Here is a 20033-nt window from a genome sequence, read left to right on the forward strand (position 1 = left end):
GAACAGGAATAAGACGCGTGTGATTTTTAATGATGGAAGACACTGTTTCCACAAGTTGCATGGCTGATTTCTCCGGATCAGTTGAATTAGAGATGGCCGAGAAATCACAGATTGCAAGGTCAGCAACGAGAGTGACCTCATTGACACGAATATAACTTGTGGATTTAGTAGGTTTCGGCTTAAAGTCACAGTAAAAAATAACCGGTACATGATCTGTAAAAGGAGCGTCAAACATAACAGTAGTGGTGTTTTTGTTACTTCTTAGGATTACATGATCAAGACACTTCTAGTTCGAGTTACATATGCAGCCAGCATTCCATGGATGGCAGAAATGTTAAGGTAATCTTCCATGCAAGGATCCTTAATAACTGGGTTATTATTGCTGTTTGTATCTCCAATGATTGCTGCAGTTTTAAAGCTCGATAAACTAAGTAGGACTTTATCAAGACTGTCAATAAATGAAGAAATGTTGTAGTAAGAAGGTAAGCGGTAAATGACTACAAAAGCAATATCAGAATGGAATTTTAAAACTGGACTGTTAGTTTCCGCAAAAAGAAACTCCTCAACAAGACAATCTAAACAGCTTTTGAAAACGCAACGACGCCATCATTTTGGTTAGTGTACTGTGACTTAAAAGAACTGAAACCTGGCAACGTAGGTAAGACTGACACCTTTCTTAACCAACATTCAGATAAAATAAGCACGTTAACCTAGTTATTCAATCTACTTAGCAAAACCAAGAGTCTATCGAAATTACAGTTCAAGCTTCTTATGTTAACATGAAAAACCTTTAGGCCCGTTTTGCATTTCAAAAAATCGCTACCCTGCTCAGGGCAATATATTATGAAGTCTGAACTGTTATAGCTTCAATATTTTCGTTAGGTCATTCATAAAGAAATTTTATTCAATTTAACAATGGTACGAATAATTCGTTCTAGAGAAAGAAAAACGGAAGATCAAAATGATTTTTTTTTGTCTTGGCCTTACTCACTAAATATTTTAGGATATTATGAGCAAATGAAAGATTTGATAAGACTGAAAATAGGGAAATATGGTAAGGATGTTTTGTGATGGATATACATATATGTATTATTATAATATTGATCTGAATAATTATAAAAAATTAACAACATAGAAATGTAGGAATAGGAACTAAGATTAAATATAAGAAATTCAATTCTTAATATAAATTCCAATTCGTTTTTTATGTGAATTAGCTGGTCACCTTCTTTCTAACGAAAATATTTTGCCATTGGATGTCCAGCAATAGAGGTACTCATAAGATTTGGCAAAATCACGACTAAGATAAAATAACCTCTTTATTTTAGATAAAAGACTTTCCGAGATAAAAATCGGTTTAGAGGATTATTCCGAGTTTTACTGTTGTTAATAAAAAAAAAATCTCGACTCTTATACATACTGATAATTTTCTCTTTCATCATTACACTAGTGAAATCGACAAGCACTGTTCTGTTACTAGCATCGGGGGAATTGAGACGGAAGACATCCTTAATTTCATAAGGGTTAATAACGACGTTGTAAAGCTTGCCAATAGTAACAATCGTATTTAACAAATTTTCTTTGGTTTCAAATTTATCCGATGGTATATTTTTAATTTCAATATAAGTAGACCTGGAAAACCGTTCGTAGTTGTCAATCCTTTCTTCTAATAGTTTTAAATATTGAAGTTCTTTTGTTTCTCATTTTATAGTTTCTCAATTTGATCAATAATTGAATCATATTTCTGTGACAAAAAATCGACAGACGCCTGAATTTCGTTATTTTGTCTCACAGTTTCATCCACCGCTGAGGATATTTTCTCTTTTTTTTATTCTGGTCATGTTTAAAAGATTCTAATATGTCCTTTATTTCGCACATGAAAGAGGCAAATTTTTCGCCAACAGCGTCAGGATGTAGCCGCTTATGACGGTAAGTGTTATTTGGTGTTGACCATAACCGTCATTAAAAAGAAGGATATAATCTATGAATTTGCATGTTTGAATACATTGGTAAAAAGGTACTGAAGGATCTTGTGTTTGCGTCGGTTTAAGAACTTTGCTCGTTTATTGATGGTACTTCCGAAAAGCTTTCTAGTAAAATATCATCATCATCGTACAATAGGTAGCGTATATTTGTTTAATAATAATAATAATAATTTATTTATTCAAGTAACAAGACTTCATATACAAAATTACAAAAAAAAAAATAAAAAATAAAGACTACTATCTACTAAAATAAAATAGTTTAAGCCTCGCGGACTTTTTTGTAACTTTAGATTTAGTTGTTAGCTTATGTTAATTACTGATTAGCTTTCTGTAGGTGCAAGAATTTTTTAAATCGGCTAAGTAGTTTTTGAGTTTATCCATTATAAACAAATATACAAAAAATCTTATTTTATTTCCTAATAATATTTGTTTTTTATTATAATATTTGTAACCATGGGTGGTGGTAGTCGCTATCCATCAGGTGAGCCACCTTACTCCACTAACATAACAATGAAAACTGTCTGCTTTGCAGTTTCAACCGTTTCCAATGTTGGTTATTGACGTGACAAACGTTTTTCATGTCCTTTTACTTTTTATTAATTATTTCTTTAATATTTTGATTACCACAGCTTATCATTCTCTTTTTCATCAATAAATCAATCAATCTCTTTTTTTTTTTTTTATAGAATAGGAAGGCGGACGAGCATATGGGCCACCTGATGGTAAGTGGTCACCAACGCTCTTAGACATTAGCATTGTAAGAAATGTCAACCATCGCTTACATATCCAATGCGCCACCAACCTTGGGAACTAAGATTTTATGTCCCTTGTGCCTGTAATTACACTGGCTCACTCACCCTTCAAACCGGAACACAACAATACCAAGTACCGCTGCTTTGCGGTCCATCTTCCATTAAATCGATCTATAAAAGCTGTTAAGACAAAATATGATTAAAATTATGTATTATAGGAAAGTCCTATACTCGTAGTTTCAGATTAACTGATTACATTTATTTACTATTTGCTATTGCTATTAAGTAGTTGATAATAGTTGCTCGGAAACGATACATTTAACTGATACTAATATTCCTTTGGACAAAAGCATCAAACAAAGTTGGAATCCATTTGTCTTGTCAACCGAATGAATGATGACTTGATGACGAAACTACTGTATTTAGAGATAAAATGGAAGCAGATGCGTGCGTAAAGTTTGCTTTGACAAATAATTATGATTTCACAGTATCAGAAATATATTATATAGATCATCGATAATATTATTTTTAGCGATGAAAAGCTTAAGAATGTGTTTATTTTATCAGTGAGACTCAGAATAAAGGTTTCTACTTGCGATAAACAATACTATTGCTACTTAAGAATCATGAGTCTACTCTCTCGCTCTTTGGCTAATACTTTATCTCAATTATAACATACATATATATATATATATAATATATATATATATATATATATATATATATATATATATATATATATATATATATATATATATATATATGTGTTTGAGGAATGAATTATTAATATTTAAAGCAATGGAACAGTATAATATTAAATTATATTATATTTAAAGTATAATTTAAAACTTTTACTTTTTAAATCACTTTGTGCTTCGACGTTTACGAATATTTACAAAACATTTATTTATAATCCCTTTTAGAGTAGAAGCAATGAATGTATTCATCGCGTCGCGTGGCGTCGAATCAAATCTTGATATTGAATTTCTACGCCTGCTATCCAATTTATTGCGATGCAGCGATAGCTTTTGTAATATCTGAATCAAAGTTCATATTGTACTCAAATATAACATACGTTTATTGTTTATTACGAGAGTCCGCGTGTTATGTAGCGAAACAAAAATATAAGGTTCTTTTAGTAATATCGTTTACGAGTACCTCCATGGAATATACAAACGATATTAAAAAGTATATTATTTTCCAAATACTTTTGAATCGAGCATTACCGTTGAGTGTTAGTTACTACGGAGATATACCAGCAAGAAATTGAATCATTTAAAAAAATACAAAGGAGAAGGAGATAACTTTAAGTACCGCCTTTAATGGACAAAATTTTTTAAAAAAAATATATTTATTTTTTAAAAAAACCGAATAATATTAAAAAATAATCCATGTGTTTGTGTTTATATGTATAAATCAATAGAATAATAGTCTTAATTTTATTTTCTGGCAATAATAATTTCATCAAATAAAATGACAGGACTCTTTAGCACTTAAAATAATTTAATATACTCAGGCTCGGACTGAGGGATCAAAGTTTACTATATTACAGTTGGTTATAATAATATACTAATAAAGTTTACTATATTACTATTTTAGAAACATCCACAACGTTTGCGTTTTTTGATATCTGTCAAATAATTTAAGTCATCATAACCATACACGTATATTCGTTCCGGGTATTGCTCGTAAGGCTAACGGCAAACCATTACAAATATTAATATTTTTCCTTAAAAATCCGTATATTTGTCCTAAGAGTCTGAGATTATTTTCAAATGTGATGTATGTTATGGTTTAAAAAAAAGGTACATTAAAGTTATACAGATATGTATGAGATCCGTATTATAATTGCATTGACTGCCTCGTTGGTCTAGTGACTTGATGTAAGTCCGCAGACCTGGAGGACTTGGGTTAAATTCCCAGGTCGGGCCAATAAAAAGATATTGGGATTTTCTGTCAGAAAATTCTCAGTAGCAGCTCGGAGTCTGGAAGTTGGAAGTGTGTACTCCCGTGCCTCGGAAAACAGGTAAAGCCGTTGGTCCTGCGCCTGAACTCTCTTCTTTCGTGTCGGATTGCCGTCCTATCGGATTATGAGAGCTAGGGAATATAGTGCACCTATGTTTGCGCACACACTTGTGCACTATAATATCTCCTGCGTAGTTGACTAATCTCTCTTGAGATTGGCCGCTGTGGTCGAAATCGGTCTGGAGGACATTATATTATTATATTGCACAAAAAACAGTGGTCACAGATAAAAACACATTTCGGAAATTTACTGTTTATGAGTGGGCATTGAGCGATGGTTCATACATCTACAGAACTACATTAAGGTAAGTCTATCTTATTAAGTACCTTCGTAAGGTAACTTAAGTATAACCTATCAAATTTGCATATTAAAACTGATTAAAGGGTTGTGGAAGTTAGTCGAAAAGCGAAGTATTCTGTTAAAAATATATCAAGTTTGTTCTTACTGTTTAGTTCAAAAGATTTTTTTAATTGATAGACGGAATGGCCCACCTTCGAAACTAAGAAGTATTGTCCCTTGGTCCCTTTTATTATACCGGCTAAATTATTCTTCCAAACGGAACACAACAATACTAAGTATTTCTGTTTAAGATACTAAGAATTTTTGTATAAGAGATGAGTGAGTCAGTGAGTGGTACCTAGACGAGCTTACACAAAATCCCACTATCAATTAAGTATATAAAATTTACTTTTAGGCTTTATTTTTGAGAAACCATAATTTGTATTATTTTTTCACTAAAATCACCTATATAATTATTGATAAAGTCGTTTTATTAATGAAAATATTATTTTGTTCACCGTTATTTTAGCAAATATTCATTTTTGAAATTATATATATATATATATTATTATTAATGCGCCACCAACCTTGGGAACTAAGATTTTATGTCCCTTGTGCCTGTAATTACACTGGCTCACTCACCCTTCATACCGGAACACAACAATATCAAGTATTGCTGTTTTGCGGTAGAATATCTGATGAGTGGGTGGTACCTACCCAGACGAGCTTGCACAAAGCCCTACCATCAGTAACAGTAATAGCCTGTGTTCTTTTAAGATAATATTATCTATTATATTTCTTTTAATCATAAAAAACAAAAGATATTCTCTGAGATCTGGTTAGTATTTTGTAGGTTCTATTCTACAGTTATTATTTTATAAAAGTCAAATAATATCTGAAGCTTTTAAATATTATTAAGTGTGATTGTATTCTTTGCATTGTTCTCATTTTGCGGGCAAAAAAACTCTTTCCTTTATCATTTTTGTTGGAATTCATTATTTCGATTTCCGTTTAGTTTGAATGATATTCAGATAACAAATATATAATGATCTCATGTTTCGAATGTCTTGCATTATTATAAATTCTATCTAGAAAAGAGTAATTCCAGTTCAATGATGTGTTATTATAACTGCTTAATTGAAACCTAATAATAATTTTTAAAGAACCGGTGATTCTTAGCACCCCCTGCCCTGCCGATACCGCGACCGCTACCTTGGTCGGGCCTAGCGGGCTTGCCGGTAACTGGGGGCCTTTTTTTGGGCGCATCTGCCATTAATGGAGGGGTTTGCCCATACTCGCCGCGCTGGGCAGGCGTGTTGGCGAGCGCAGTAGGGGGGTAAGATGTTTATGGGAGGGGGGACGCTGCTGCCCATCCCCCCTTTTCCCCGTCCCTCAGTCGCCTCTTACGACACCCACGGGATGAGATTGGGGGAGTACTATTCTAAGCCGGTACTCCACGGCACTAAGAAGAAGGATAAGATCAGAAATGAGATTATCCGGAAAAGAACCGGAGTCACCGACATAGCTTGCAAAATTAGCAGGCTGAAGTGGCAGTGGGCTGGTCACGTATGTCGTAGGACCGATGGCCGTTGGAGCAGACGAGTCCTAGAGTGGAGACCGCGAATCGGCAAGCGCAGCGTAGGGCGCCCTCCAGCCAGGTGGACCGACGACCTTAAGAAGGTGGCAGGCACCAACTGGATGCGGAAGGCGGAGGACAGGGAGCTTTGGCGAACCTTGGGAGAGGCCTATGTTCAGCAGTGGACAACGATTGGCTGTTGATTGATTGAATAATTTTTATATAATTTTGTTTATCATATTATTAATTTACAATTGAAATACCTACTCTTTAAGGCTATTGTATAATGTTTGTAGTTTAATGTTGGATTGACCAATGATTTTAAAGTAATATCTATGAAAAATAAATATATAAATAAATTCAAAATTCAAATTTCTCTGTTCCAAGAGTGATAAAATTCACTTTTCTAAAGAAAAATCTCTATCACAAGAGAGGGACAAGTAGGTACTTTCTCGTTTACTTCTTTCAAACAGTAAAAGATGCCCTGAATAGACTTGGTTACGACAGATTTATAATGAAATTGCTTGCACTTTAAAGAACTAAAGGATTGCGGTGCGATTTTATATTGTAAGCCATTTCTATTAGATTTATATTTCTATAGGACGGTCTTAACCGGAATATTAATTGCTTTAAAATAAGGGCAAACGATTTGAATAAGAACCAAATTCAAGCTGGTTAGGAGTTTACAAAACATAAAATTTATTTTTGTGTCGTTATTAAAAAGCAGATAAAAAATAAAAATATTCTTCTCGGTCGTCTACTTCATTGCTGAAGGTCATGTCCACTCTGATCTAGGGTCTGGGTCACGATCTACGTGAATTTTCTCCAGTCCTTCCTGTCCTCAGTTTTCCTCAGGGCTGTGGTCACTTGGAGACCAGTGAGGTTGGTAACTTGGTCCGACCATCGCGTGGGGCAGCGGCCACTTGGTCGTTTCCCCTCTACTTTGCCAAGCACCATCAGCTTGTCGAGGCTGTCAGGCTGCCTTCGCGCTATGTGACCAAAAAAACGAAGGACAGCCTGGTAGCAAATACATGACAATCTCGTTTTATGTGCAGTTGTTGCAGGATCGAGACATTGGTTCTCTTGGCCGTCCACGGTATGCGCAGCATTCTTCGCCAGCACCACATCTCGAACGCGTCGATCTTCTTCCTCTCCAGTGAGCGAATTGTCCAATAAAAATATATATAAGATTAAACTACTTATGATATAAAATATAAATGCATTGGCGTTTTATTAATACGTATGTGTAATTTTTTTTTTGCATTATTAAAATATAAATTATTGATACTTTTTAATTTTAACAGTTTATTATTTGTGACTCCTTAGAAAAAATCAAGCATTTTCATAAATAACTTACTAATTGTCTAGACAATAGAATATATCTTTTGGTCTTACGATACAGGTTGACGTTTAAACATCATAAAAATAATTAAGCTAACCTTTTCAGACAAATTTATTATTTCGTTTAAGAATAAAAATATTCACGATATGAGTTGTAGTTTAAATAATCCGATTAATTTGGTATTTTTGCGACTTTTATGTGGCATAATGTAATTAACAAAGGCTCGTGATAAAGTAATTAGATTAAAAATATTGTTTGAGTTTCTTTCAAAGTTCTTAATGCACGGCTCTTATATTCAAATCACTGTTTTACTTTTAATAGTTAAAAAAACTTTAAAAACGTTTTTTTTAAAGACAATCCTTAATTTTTTAAGAAAGAGCTAGTGCAAATTGGTTATTAGAAATTCTGAATTCCGATGCGAGCGATGCCGAGCGATTTGTATATATTTTGTCACACGTGATGTCAAATCAAAAGTAAACAGGATTATGTGTATATTATACAATTTAAGATATATACTAACAAATTAGGAATATTTAATGTTGCGTCGGGCCAACAATGATTTGGTCTGTCGAAAAAGTAAAGTTTTCCGAATTTAGGGTGATTTTACTATTTATATACACAATATAAACTAAGATAAAAAAGCAATAGCATGATGGATACCTATCATTAATATGTCAAGCCGATAACATCCTATGACCTTTGAAATATAAACAACGTTTATGTGTAAACGTTAATAATCATCAGTAAGTTTCATTTTGCTCGTCGATCCGCAATCAATTTTATATCGTAAGTAAAATAAATATATTAATAATACTTACATTATTGAAATAAATATAAGCTTTCTAGTTTTTTTTGGGTTATAGATGTAATTAAGGTGTTTCTAAGTATTACTTATAACAATGTATGTGTGTGTACGACTTATATTTTAATATTATTTATTTTTAAAACAATCTTACAATGTTATGTGTAAGAAATTGAAAAAAAAAATTGTCCACTTTCATCGTTTTGTTTTAAATATAATAACAGTTGTTGTGGTGCTTAAATTTGGTGCGCTGTCATAATTTAATTATTATTTTTTCAGATGAAGATACTTGTGTTATTGGTTGTTTTTACACATTCTGTTACGGCAAGATTTATTGACGAGAAATGTGATGGAGTTATTGTCCATAATATTAACCATATAAAAGAAGTATTAAAAGAAAATATAGACAGTCCCTATCAGTTGGCAATCGACTATGACACCAATATGCTATTTTTTAGCTATTCAGGATACGAAAATATTTCAAAGTTTTTTTCAGCATATATTAATCTCAAAACCAATGAGTTCCAAATAATTGATGGTATTAATGGCGGGTTTGCGAATGCTGTTGATGATCGGAGTAACACAGTGTACTTGGGTGGAAATGATGGTATTTATAAATTTGATTTTGAAACCAAGAGAGCGCACCATATTGATGGCACTACTCATAATATATGGCAAATATTCTTTAAAAAGGACTTGTATTATACGAATTATCCACAAGAACAAGTTTACGTATACAAGGATGGCCACTCCCAAAGTCTTCCTGAACTATTTGAAACACACGCTATGCTAGTTGCTATTGACAACAATGACAATATATATTTTTCTAATTCAACGGGGCTCTATGTCCATAAGAAGGCTAAAAATTATGTATCTTTCTTGGGCGATTACAATCTAAACGGCATAACAAGTGACATTACTGGTAATTTATACTTTTCTACGCCCGATGGTATATACTTTATTGACGATAAAAGTAAAAGAATAGAGAAACTAGCTACAATAGAAAATATTTACGGAATGGCCGTGGAAAGCGATGGAAATATAATATACGCGTCACAAGATAAACTTGTGAGACTGAAACCAACCAAAACGCATTGCTTTGTCAACGAAAAGCCCGAAGTCGATGTGTTCTAAGTTATGTGTGAAATTTTATGTATGTATTTATTTATTAAAAAACCTGCTTCGTGCTTTTAAGTGATGACTGAATTTTCAAGTCTTATTTATTTTTTATCTGTTATTGATATTATTCAATATTATTCCTTATTTTCTGTGTAGGTACTGTGGTGGTAGAGCTTTGTGCAAGCTTGTCTGGGTATGTACCACCGACTCAACAGATATTCTACCGCAAAACAGTACTTGGTATTGTTGCGTTCCGGTTTGAAGGGTGAGTCAGCCAGTGTAATTATAGGCACAAGGGATATAATATCTTAGTTTCCAAGGTTGGTGGCGCATTGGTGATGTAAGCGATGGTTAACATTTCTTACAATGTCAACGTATATGGGCGTTGGTGAGCACTTACTATCAGGTGGCCCATATGCTCATCCGCCTTCCTATTCTATAAAAAAAAGAAAACTGTTGTGTCGGGTTATATGAAATAGATAACGTCAACAACGACTTATTTAAGACACATATTTTTCACGATCTAGTAGCAGATTGAACAGAGGAAAGTGCCAACTATGTCTCAAGGTCAAAAGTCAAAAATATTTGTTCAATATAGAAGCGTTACACTTACTTATTGATTGTCATAAATCTACCACCAAACCTAATCCGTTAAACAGTGTCCAATGATATAATTTAAAACAAACAGATACAACAACAACTATTTATGAGTGCCTGTAATGAGTTTTGATATTAATAATAATAATAAAATCGTTTAAAAAATTGTTGTGTTACACTCAAAGCAATAATAATTTTTCGATGTAAATTGACAAAGTTCGCATTTTAAAGTACATTAAATTTTACAAATATCAATATCATAATAATTTAATCAAAACTTGTAAAATATAACTTTAATCATATTTAAGCATTAGTTATTATGTAGATAACATTATCATAATAAATTAAAATGTACGCAAAATATTACTTATATTTTATTCCTCATTTTGTTATTTCTTTGCAAATCTGATTTACTGGATATTTCTAAACAAAGAAATCCCCAAGGGGAATCCCGATGCTTATGGTCAAGAGTAATATTTCTTATAATCACATAGTGACATTATAGTATAGAACTTGAGCTGTAAGTTTATAAGCGATAAGGCTTCACCTTTTACAAATGAAGTATAAATGAACCTTAAACTTCACTTTTATTTGCACTTTTTTTTTTTTTTTTTTCGAGGAGGAAAGGCATTTACGCCTGCCGCCCGGACACGACCGGGACGGGTATGTGGGACTCACGGGGCAGAAGGCCATCGTCCTACCCACTAAAACCTCCTCGTTTCCTTCTCACCGCATGGTGGCGGGGTTACGGGAACGCGTTAGCACACCACCGCGACCCCACCTGCGGCCGTCGCTTTGGGTGAGCGACCCACCTGTTGTTTTTTATTGAGGTTTTCTCCTCTCGACCCGGCCGGTGAAGGCAAGGCCCTCGGTCCCACCACAGGCTGGCGCCTGGATGGGGAAACGAGTTCGAGAAGGCGGTGACCGAAGTCTGTCCGCCCAGCATCGACACCGAAACTGGACGAACCCGCCTCTCCCTCCTCCTCTACTCCTCTACTCCTGTCTCCGGCAGCCCGAAAGGACTCCGGAGACCAACTCCTCCTCTCTCTGTCCGGCGGCCCAAAAGGACCCCGGAGTCCTCCTATTTGCCACGGAGCCGCTCGCTGGTCAACTCTGCGCAACAGAGAAGTCCCAGGAGCGGCCCGCGACACTTCCGCCGCGTCAGTCTCAGCCGCGATCGACAAGCATTCCGGAAAAACATCGGATTGCTGGTCGACCCCGTTGCCCAGGGTGCACCACGTGGAGGTGACTGACATGCACCCCACTTTTATTTGCACTAAGCTAAGTGAAATAAAACATATTAATATATAATTTTTCTGTTTCTTATGACTCATACGCAGTCTCTAATTAATACTTACTGTTGCTATCTTTTCTTTTTTGGTTTTGCGAGTCTTTTAAGTCCTCTAATTAGTTTATTTCACATACAAATTTATTATTTCACAGTAAAAAGTAGCACTTTTAGTATTATTGTAAAACACATCATGTATGTTCAAGTTTTTTATATTTTTATTACATTGTGTATTATTTATTGCTACGCTTTCACTTCTTAACCATTTAACCGATAATCATGAATTTTTCCATACATGTTATCAGCATTATACAAAAGCACATAACTGTCAATCAATACATCATACAACTAATTATTATGTTGATAATACAATGCGTTATGGCTCAAAATTGAAAATATATAAAAAAAAAACACTTGATTAATATGTTCATTACTTAAATCTAATAATAATAATAGTTAATTTCTTGAACTTTAAAATTAATCATATCATTTTAATTGCTTTGAAATAAACAAGCACTAGTACTCCCGACATCGTTAATCTCTTGACATGAAAAACAGATATGTTTGCGTTATCACTGGAAACTTTTTCTCGGTCTATGTACTCATATTATAAAGTCTAATATGAATATATAAATGTTAATGCTGCACAACCAATAGCAATTATGGTATAAATTAGTTTTCAGAACCAATTATCAATTAATTATTATTAACACATAAAAAATCTTAGCAATATTGATATCAATATAATTTAATGAATGATTTTAAAAAATACACTTTACACTTTTTATTAGCATGAACAGTATAGTACCCACGTATTTTATTCTTTTCTTTAAAAAAAAACATGTAAACAGTAACCGATTATCATTTTTTTTATAAATATTGTCTTAATAATTGAATTGGTTCTTTTTTTAACATTTACCATGTCGCAAAATTATAAATAATATAATGTATGGATTATTAAAGATAATTCATCTATTCATTTATAATTATAGTTAAAATGAACTTACTAACTGTGAGCTATTACTAAATGGCCGGCACGAGACGCCCGCAAATAAAACATCGAAATTAATGGTAATGGAAATAAATTATGATTAAAGCAATCAATAAATAAACATGGATAAAATATATGAAAACGTAGTTAGAGTTCCGGTATGTAAATTAATGTATTTTTGTTGCGCGTGCAGTACTCGCACCGTGAAACAATGATAATGATATCTATTTACGATAACGATCCTTGACAGATTTCGGCCACGGCGGCCAATCTCTAGGAAGATTCGCCAACTGGGACATATTATAGTGCACAAGTGGGTATGCAAACACAGGGGCACTCTATTCCCTCACTCTCATAATCCAAATTGACGGCAAACCAACACGACCAGAAGTAGCTTAGGTGCAGGACTAAAGACCTTACGTGCTTTCCGAGATACGGGAATGTACACACTTCCTTGTTATCTTCGACTGAAAAACTCGTTAACTTTTTATCGGCCCGACCTGGGGGACCGTTAGTCATGCTAACGAGGCAGTCAATAAAAATAGTAATAGTATACGCGCTACGCACACAAGATGTTACCACTGAAAAAGTCGTTAATTATTGTGTTTGCAAATATTTGCCATTCTTCAGTCACCAAAAACGTTTTATTACTAGAAAGAAGTACTCAGTAGGTTTTGAATTAAAAATAAAACAAAATCAATATATGGAAATTATTAATTTTAATTAAATTTAATTAATAATCATGCTTATTAACCTACTTGCAAATCATCAACTAGGTTTAAATTGCTGGCAGGAGTTCAGTCTCGTATTTAATTTTGCCATGTTTGTGGCATCGCTGAATCGGTGCCTCGAATAAACTGGCATCTGCTGCTGCTAAGTCGGGCTTTGTATTATTATGGGAGCATCAGTGAGTTGCTTAACGTACTTAAGATAATTATAGAAATTTTTGTCGAAAATTCATGCTGACAAATCAATACTTGCTAATTTTCCTTTTATGAGAACGCAGTTTTATTTTATAATAATCAGTTATAATTGTTTATCTGAAATTGACCTTTTTTAGCTCTAGGGAATAAGCAGCGGGCACTTTTTATGACAACCGAGATTAAATATATCAACGATACGCTTTGTACTTACAATTGACCTATTAACTTTGTACTAGAATGTGACGGCCTTACTTATAAATGCTGTCCAACGGGCGATAAGTTAAACAATATGGCCGATTTACATTGATCCAGTATCTCGATTCAGCGCCGCGATCCAGTAATACTGGATCGAATAATGTTTTTTTTTCAATTGATATAGAATAGACGCTATTTTTTCGATCCAGTATCCGCTCCCCGCTCCCCGATCCCGAACGTACCATTTCCCCTGGACCCGTATAAATGTGTCGGTCTAGTAATCTAGTTGATGCCGTGTAATCGTATGTTAGCAATATTCATGAAAAATGTTTTAGTCTTTGTCTTTATTCTATGATTTACATTTTTATTTTTAATTACTTGGCATCACAAACAAATAAAATAAAAAAAATAGTTTTTGTATTTTTGCAAAAATACAAATTATTATTTTAGAAAACAGTTTTTTTTTAAATCCGAGCATGACTTTTCGCCCGATGAAGGAGCGCTATAATTTAGGAGTTTTTAAACTTCAAGTGTACAGGTTTCTTCATGCTCGGAAATGCTTCAGCAACATCTTAATATCGCACATGTCCACTTACCATATGGAAAACATTCAGCTCGTTTTACCTCATTTAAAATAAAATAATCGGCTCATACTATGTCTTCTTCTTTCAATGGTCAAATCAATAATATATGAACGAAATTTCGCCAAACAGTCACTAAGCAACGTTTTTAAGTAAAGCAGCATTAATTTCTCATTTAGAAGTTGTTATGAGGCCGAAGTTTAAATCTTCATAAATCTGGGAATCTTGAAGTTTTTAAAGATTCGTAGATTTCAATTTGATTCTTCTTATAAGATTATTTGAATTAATGTAATATTGTTTGTGTGTTTAATAAAGACGTTGAATATGTTAAACATACATAGCGATATATGTTAAATAGAACAAGATCTCTTCCGCATAATATAACTCGGAAGTCAGTAAATAGGTAGTCAATTCCTTGCATTTATAAAACGGGCACTATGAGAAATTTAGTTTCCAACTCACGTACTGAATTCACTATATTGTATCTCACTTCTTAAATTCAATTTCGTTATAGCGACCTTTTGTCGACCTGCTTAAAATTACAGTTATCTAAATACACGTTGTTAAACGAACGAGTTAGGGTCTTTTATCAATAGAAGTGGTGAAAGAATTTAAAATGTTGACAAATGACGTAAATGTTACATTTTATTACTTAACCTTAAAATTAATATAATAAAATATATATTTTTAGACTAATTAAGAATATTGTATGCAATTATTATTATTTAAATCTTTAAAAACTCAGTGTAGTTAGAGCTTTTTACTGTATGTCATGTTTGAGTTGAGTTTTTAAAAATTTCATACACAACTGAAACATGTCCGTAAAACGGACATGTAGTTTGGGCTTTGAACTACACATTATACAGAACGATAAAAGTAATAAAATGTAAAAATATATATATTACTTTACTATAATTTTATGTTGTTTTCAAGTATAACGCGTTTTCTTAAAATTCTTAGTGCAAATTTGTTTGTTTATATAATAGCGCTGGCGTGTATAAAAACGTTAAATGTCAATCAGTGAGTATAATGTTTCTTGACAATTTTCAATATCACATATATTGTCATACTGACGACATTATTTTGACAGCTTTACATTAAGTTGGTGCTGCATGTTGGATTCCTAAATTCAATTATTCTTAATTTCCAATGCCAACGTCAATTATCTGTATTTACTGGAGAATCCATAACTTTACTAGAAGCCACTAAATTAGTTTTAGAAGCTTTGAAGTTACATGAAATTTTAAAAGTTATCATTTTTACGGAATATTGAAGCTGCCTTCAAGCTATAGCTCAAAATCCTTTCCGTTCCATTTATCAAAATTTCTTATTATTCTACAGATTAGAGAGATTCTTTATATTTGTCATTAAAAGGGTCTAAGCGTTAAAGTTGCATAGATTTCTAGTCATTGGTATTCGTGACAATGAAATGGCTGATCAACTCGCTAAAACAGCTTCTTCATGAGGTTCTTTGTCTCATTAATCGTAATTATTCTCATAATTTATCATCTTTGTGTAAAAAGTAACAATGGAATCGCCGGTGGATTGTCTCTTAAGCGATTAAGGGCAAACATTATAGTTCAATCAAAATTATTCCACTCATTCCATGGTTCATACGCTATCGCGGGGCGGATCGTAAAATCACGTCTATTACATGTCGGCTTCGGTTGGGTCATGCCCGTACCCCTGTACATTTAGCTAAAATAAAATTTAAAAACAAATCTATTTGTGAATGCGGCTTAGATGAATGCGTTTAATTTTTTTTTTTTTTTTTAAATTGTTCTAGGCCCCTAGATTCTCTATTTGAATATCTTCCCTCTGACATCCAACTTCCTATAAACATGAAAGTTCTTTTGAGATTATTTACTCACTATTTATTAAAGATTTAATTTAATTTATTGTAAAAAATATATTGAAATTATAATTGTTATTATTTTTTTTATATTATTTATATGTTGTGTTAATTAATTATTTCATTTAATTATAATATTGTTCTAGATATCTACTGTAGAAATACATAGTTTTCACTCATAATCATTAAACGATTCAGAATTTTAAACGAATGATGTCATATCATATGTGTCATCTCTTTTATACGTGATATTGGCAGAATATTTTGCGCTCAAATAGCGTAGATACAGGCCAGAAAAGGAAAAAAAAATAATAAATTATTTTCTTCATATCAAAACATAGAAATCACTTTTTAACATACATAAATAAATAATATAACTTGCTGACCATGGATCAATTAATGTTATGGAAATACAGCCGAATGCAAACATTTTTATTTTTACATAATGTAACTCAACGCTACGACTAACGCGTATATAATTTAGAATAACCTAATATTTATACGACTTAATTTGATTATAAATTTTGTTTTAATGTTATTTAACTTCGTGATATGATTTTTACAACTACCGACATTATAATGATTTAACTTTTGTATAAAAAGCGATGTATTTACAATGAACAATCATAATTATTGTTGAACTTGAGCAGGGTGGTTACTCTGCCTGTTTAAATAAATATTGTTTATAACCACCCAACACTTCTTTCGCTATCCTGGCCCACCTTCTGTTTCATCTCAGAAGTGGGATCGGCCTAAAATATAATATATCAGGACCGTACATCTGGTCTTGGGAACCAAAAAAGGAACAGTGATCCGTCTATATCATCTGAAGAAGAAGAAATGTTGGCAAGAAAGAAAAATGAATCTGAGACAATGACTAAGTACTTTCACGGAAAAATGTCATTACTTAAGAAATGCAAGATTAGTGGAGAAGATGCTATATCCTGTATAATAAGAGGTTGATTGAAATGGTGAATTCCGCTAGAAGATCAACTTGAAGAGGCCGCGCTGAAGGTGTTTCGTCGAATACTATTTCAAGCACACAAGAACTCGCAGATACAAAACGCTGCTACACATGTCGTCGAACAAGGCACGAGGCGAAGGATTATAAGGCGACAACGCGCTGCGAGTACTGTCATCGCTGGGAGCACAACATCGCGACGTGCTGGTTTTCTTCAAGCGGTTCAAGCCAGCCCACACAAAAGGTCGTTTTACAAATTACCTACGATATTTTATTAGATTTATTTAAGAAAATTGCTTATGTATGGTATTATAATTGCATAAGCAATTAGCAAGGTCACGATTTAATCGCATATATACAGGCAGCAAATTAAATTTTGCTTACCCTCGCAATAGCAAAAAAAAAAATTAAAACTACAACTTCAACCCTCTAATATAATTTGAGCTTTGGGAGCAGTCAATTACATTCTTTAGGTAAATGTGAGATAGAAGTAAATGTTGATAATATTGTACTAATGGACAAATTGAGATATCATCTACCCGACATAGATTTAATAATAGGCCATACGTTGATTTATCAAAATCATGTTAGCTTAGTGACCACCCATCTGTTTCGTTTTGCACGAGAAATAAATTGAACATTGACGTTATAGGTATTAATTTAGATTCAAATGACTTTATAAATAGTTTTCCTGTACTCTTAAATCTGAATCTGAAAATATTAATATAAAAAAAAAGTAATTATGCCTTCGTGTCCGTTGGGGTTATTGATTATTTATACACGGAGAACAAATCGTATTTGATACACGGGGTCTATTACGAGTTAGAAGGTACATCTTATTACATACCAGAATGTTTAATTAATTGAAGTAATTAATATATGAGATGATGAAATTTCAAGAAAAAAGCGTCTGTGTGACAAAAAGCGTCTGTGTGACAAAAAGCGTCTGTGTGACAAAAAGCGTCTGTGTGACAAAAAGCGTCTGTGTGACTAAAAGCGTCTGTGTGACAAAAAGCGTCTGTGTGACAAAAAGCGTCTGTGTGACAAAAAGCGTCTGTGTGACAAAAAGTGTCTGTGTGACAAAAAGCGTCTGTGTGACAAAAAGCGTCTGTGTGACAAAAAGCGTCTGTGTGACAAAAAGCGTCTGTGTGACTAAAAGCGTCTGTGTGACTAAAAGCGTCTGTGTGACTAAAAGCGTCCGTTTGACTAAAAGAGTCCGTGTGACAAAAAGCGTCCGTGTGACAAAAAGCGTCTGTGTGACAAAAAGCGTCTGTGTGACAAAAAGCGTCTGTGTGACAAAAAGCGTCTGTGTGACTAAAAGCGTCTGTGTGACTAAAAGCGTCTGTGTGACTAAAAGCGTCTGTGTGACTAAAAGCGTCTGTGTGACTAAAAGCGTCTGTGTGACAAAAAGCGTCTGTGTGACAAAAAGCGTCTGTGTGACAAAAAGCGTCTGTGTGACAAAAAGCGTCTGTGTGACAAAAAGCGTCTGTGTGACTAAAAGCGTCTGTGTGACTAAAAGCGTCTGTGTGACAAAAAGCGTCTGTGTGACTAAAAGCGTCTGTGTGACTAAAAGCGTCCGTTTGACTAAAAGCGTCCGTGTGACAAAAAGCGTCTGTGTGACAAAAAGCGTCTGTGTAACTAAAAGCGTCTGTGTGACTAAAAGCGTCCGTTTGACTAAAAGCGTCTGTGTGACTAAAATATGTCACTGGTAAAGGCTTCAATTATAAGTAACAGAAGAAAATATTACTAATTAGTAACAATACATTAATATGAAACGAGATACTTTTGTACTGCTTTTTTTTCCAGATATCCGATGCCGGTGAAAACTCTACCAGCCGTGGGACACGGCAGTTTCAGGATGGCCGAGTGTTAAACTCAACGCTACGACTAACGCGTATATAATTTAGAATAACCTAATATTTATACGACTTAATTTGATTATAAATTTTGTTTTAATGTTATTTAACTTCGTGATATGATTTTTACAACTACCGACATTATAATGATTTAACTTTTGTATAAAAAGCGATGTATTTACAATGAACAATCATAATTATTGTTGAACTTGAGCAGGGTGGTTACTCTGCCTGTTTAAATAAATATTGTTTATAACCACCCAACACTTCTTTCGCTATCCTGGCCCACCTTCTGTTTCAATTCTTATTTTCACATTTTTATTTTCTTGTCACTACCCTTCATATGACCTACGTTATGATCATAGAGCATTACAGAGGACCAGCATCAAATGTTTTTTCAGCTACTCTACTAGTAAGACATACATTATATAAAACGAATATAAGTTGATATATTAAAACTATAGCATTATTATTAGAGTTTGATTATGTTTTATTTATTAATGTAAGAATGTCGAGTACGGTAAGAGTACAAACATTAATATTACGTTAGAAATTTGCATATATTTTATTAAGTAATATTTTTTACACAGTTTGTCAGCAAGAAAAAAAAGATGGTCATTTTTGATTAGTTACAATATTTTGTTCTTTGTAGTGGTAAACAAGTTGTATACATTGAATATCATTATGTTAACAATTTATAAACGTCATAACAATGTCAAATGGCGTAAATTAATTAATGTCACCTGCTTTTGTAAGTTGAAATTTGGTGTTTCCAAGCTTGCAATCTATGAAAGGTTTGATACTCCCTACAATTGAAGTAAAAAATAAATGAAATTTAAATTCACGTTTAAGCAGAGTTGTTATACGGATAAAGTTGTTATCGGAACTTTTCAAGTAAAATTTAGGTG

General features: G+C 33.3%; 1 protein-coding gene across 2 annotated transcripts; it reads left to right on the forward strand.

Moving 5' to 3' along the window:
* Nucleotides 1–8669: 8669 nt before the first annotated feature.
* LOC126769011 (ommochrome-binding protein-like) lies at nucleotides 8670–19389 on the forward strand. 2 transcript variants are annotated; one of them, XM_050487548.1, is made up of 3 exons: nucleotides 8670–8746; nucleotides 9042–9915; nucleotides 10038–19389. In XM_050487548.1, exon 2 carries the CDS (start codon nucleotides 9042–9044, stop codon nucleotides 9894–9896), a length of 855 nt encoding a protein of 284 aa, XP_050343505.1. In that variant the 5' UTR covers nucleotides 8670–8746; the 3' UTR covers nucleotides 9897–9915; nucleotides 10038–19389. The 2 variants fall into 2 exon arrangements, with proteins under 2 accessions (XP_050343505.1, XP_050343504.1); XM_050487547.1 differs by having other exon boundaries at nucleotides 9042–10429.
* Nucleotides 19390–20033: the final 644 nt, after the last annotated feature.

The sequence above is a fragment of the Nymphalis io genome, chromosome 6, assembly GCF_905147045.1.
Source record: "Nymphalis io chromosome 6, ilAglIoxx1.1, whole genome shotgun sequence".
Classification (NCBI taxonomy): domain Eukaryota; kingdom Metazoa; phylum Arthropoda; class Insecta; order Lepidoptera; family Nymphalidae; genus Nymphalis; species Nymphalis io.

Excerpts from the sequence above, each read along its gene's own strand:
- LOC126769011 (XM_050487548.1), top strand. The coding sequence starts at position 9,042 with ATGAAGATACTTGTGTTATTGGTTGTTTTTACACATTCTGTTACGGCA.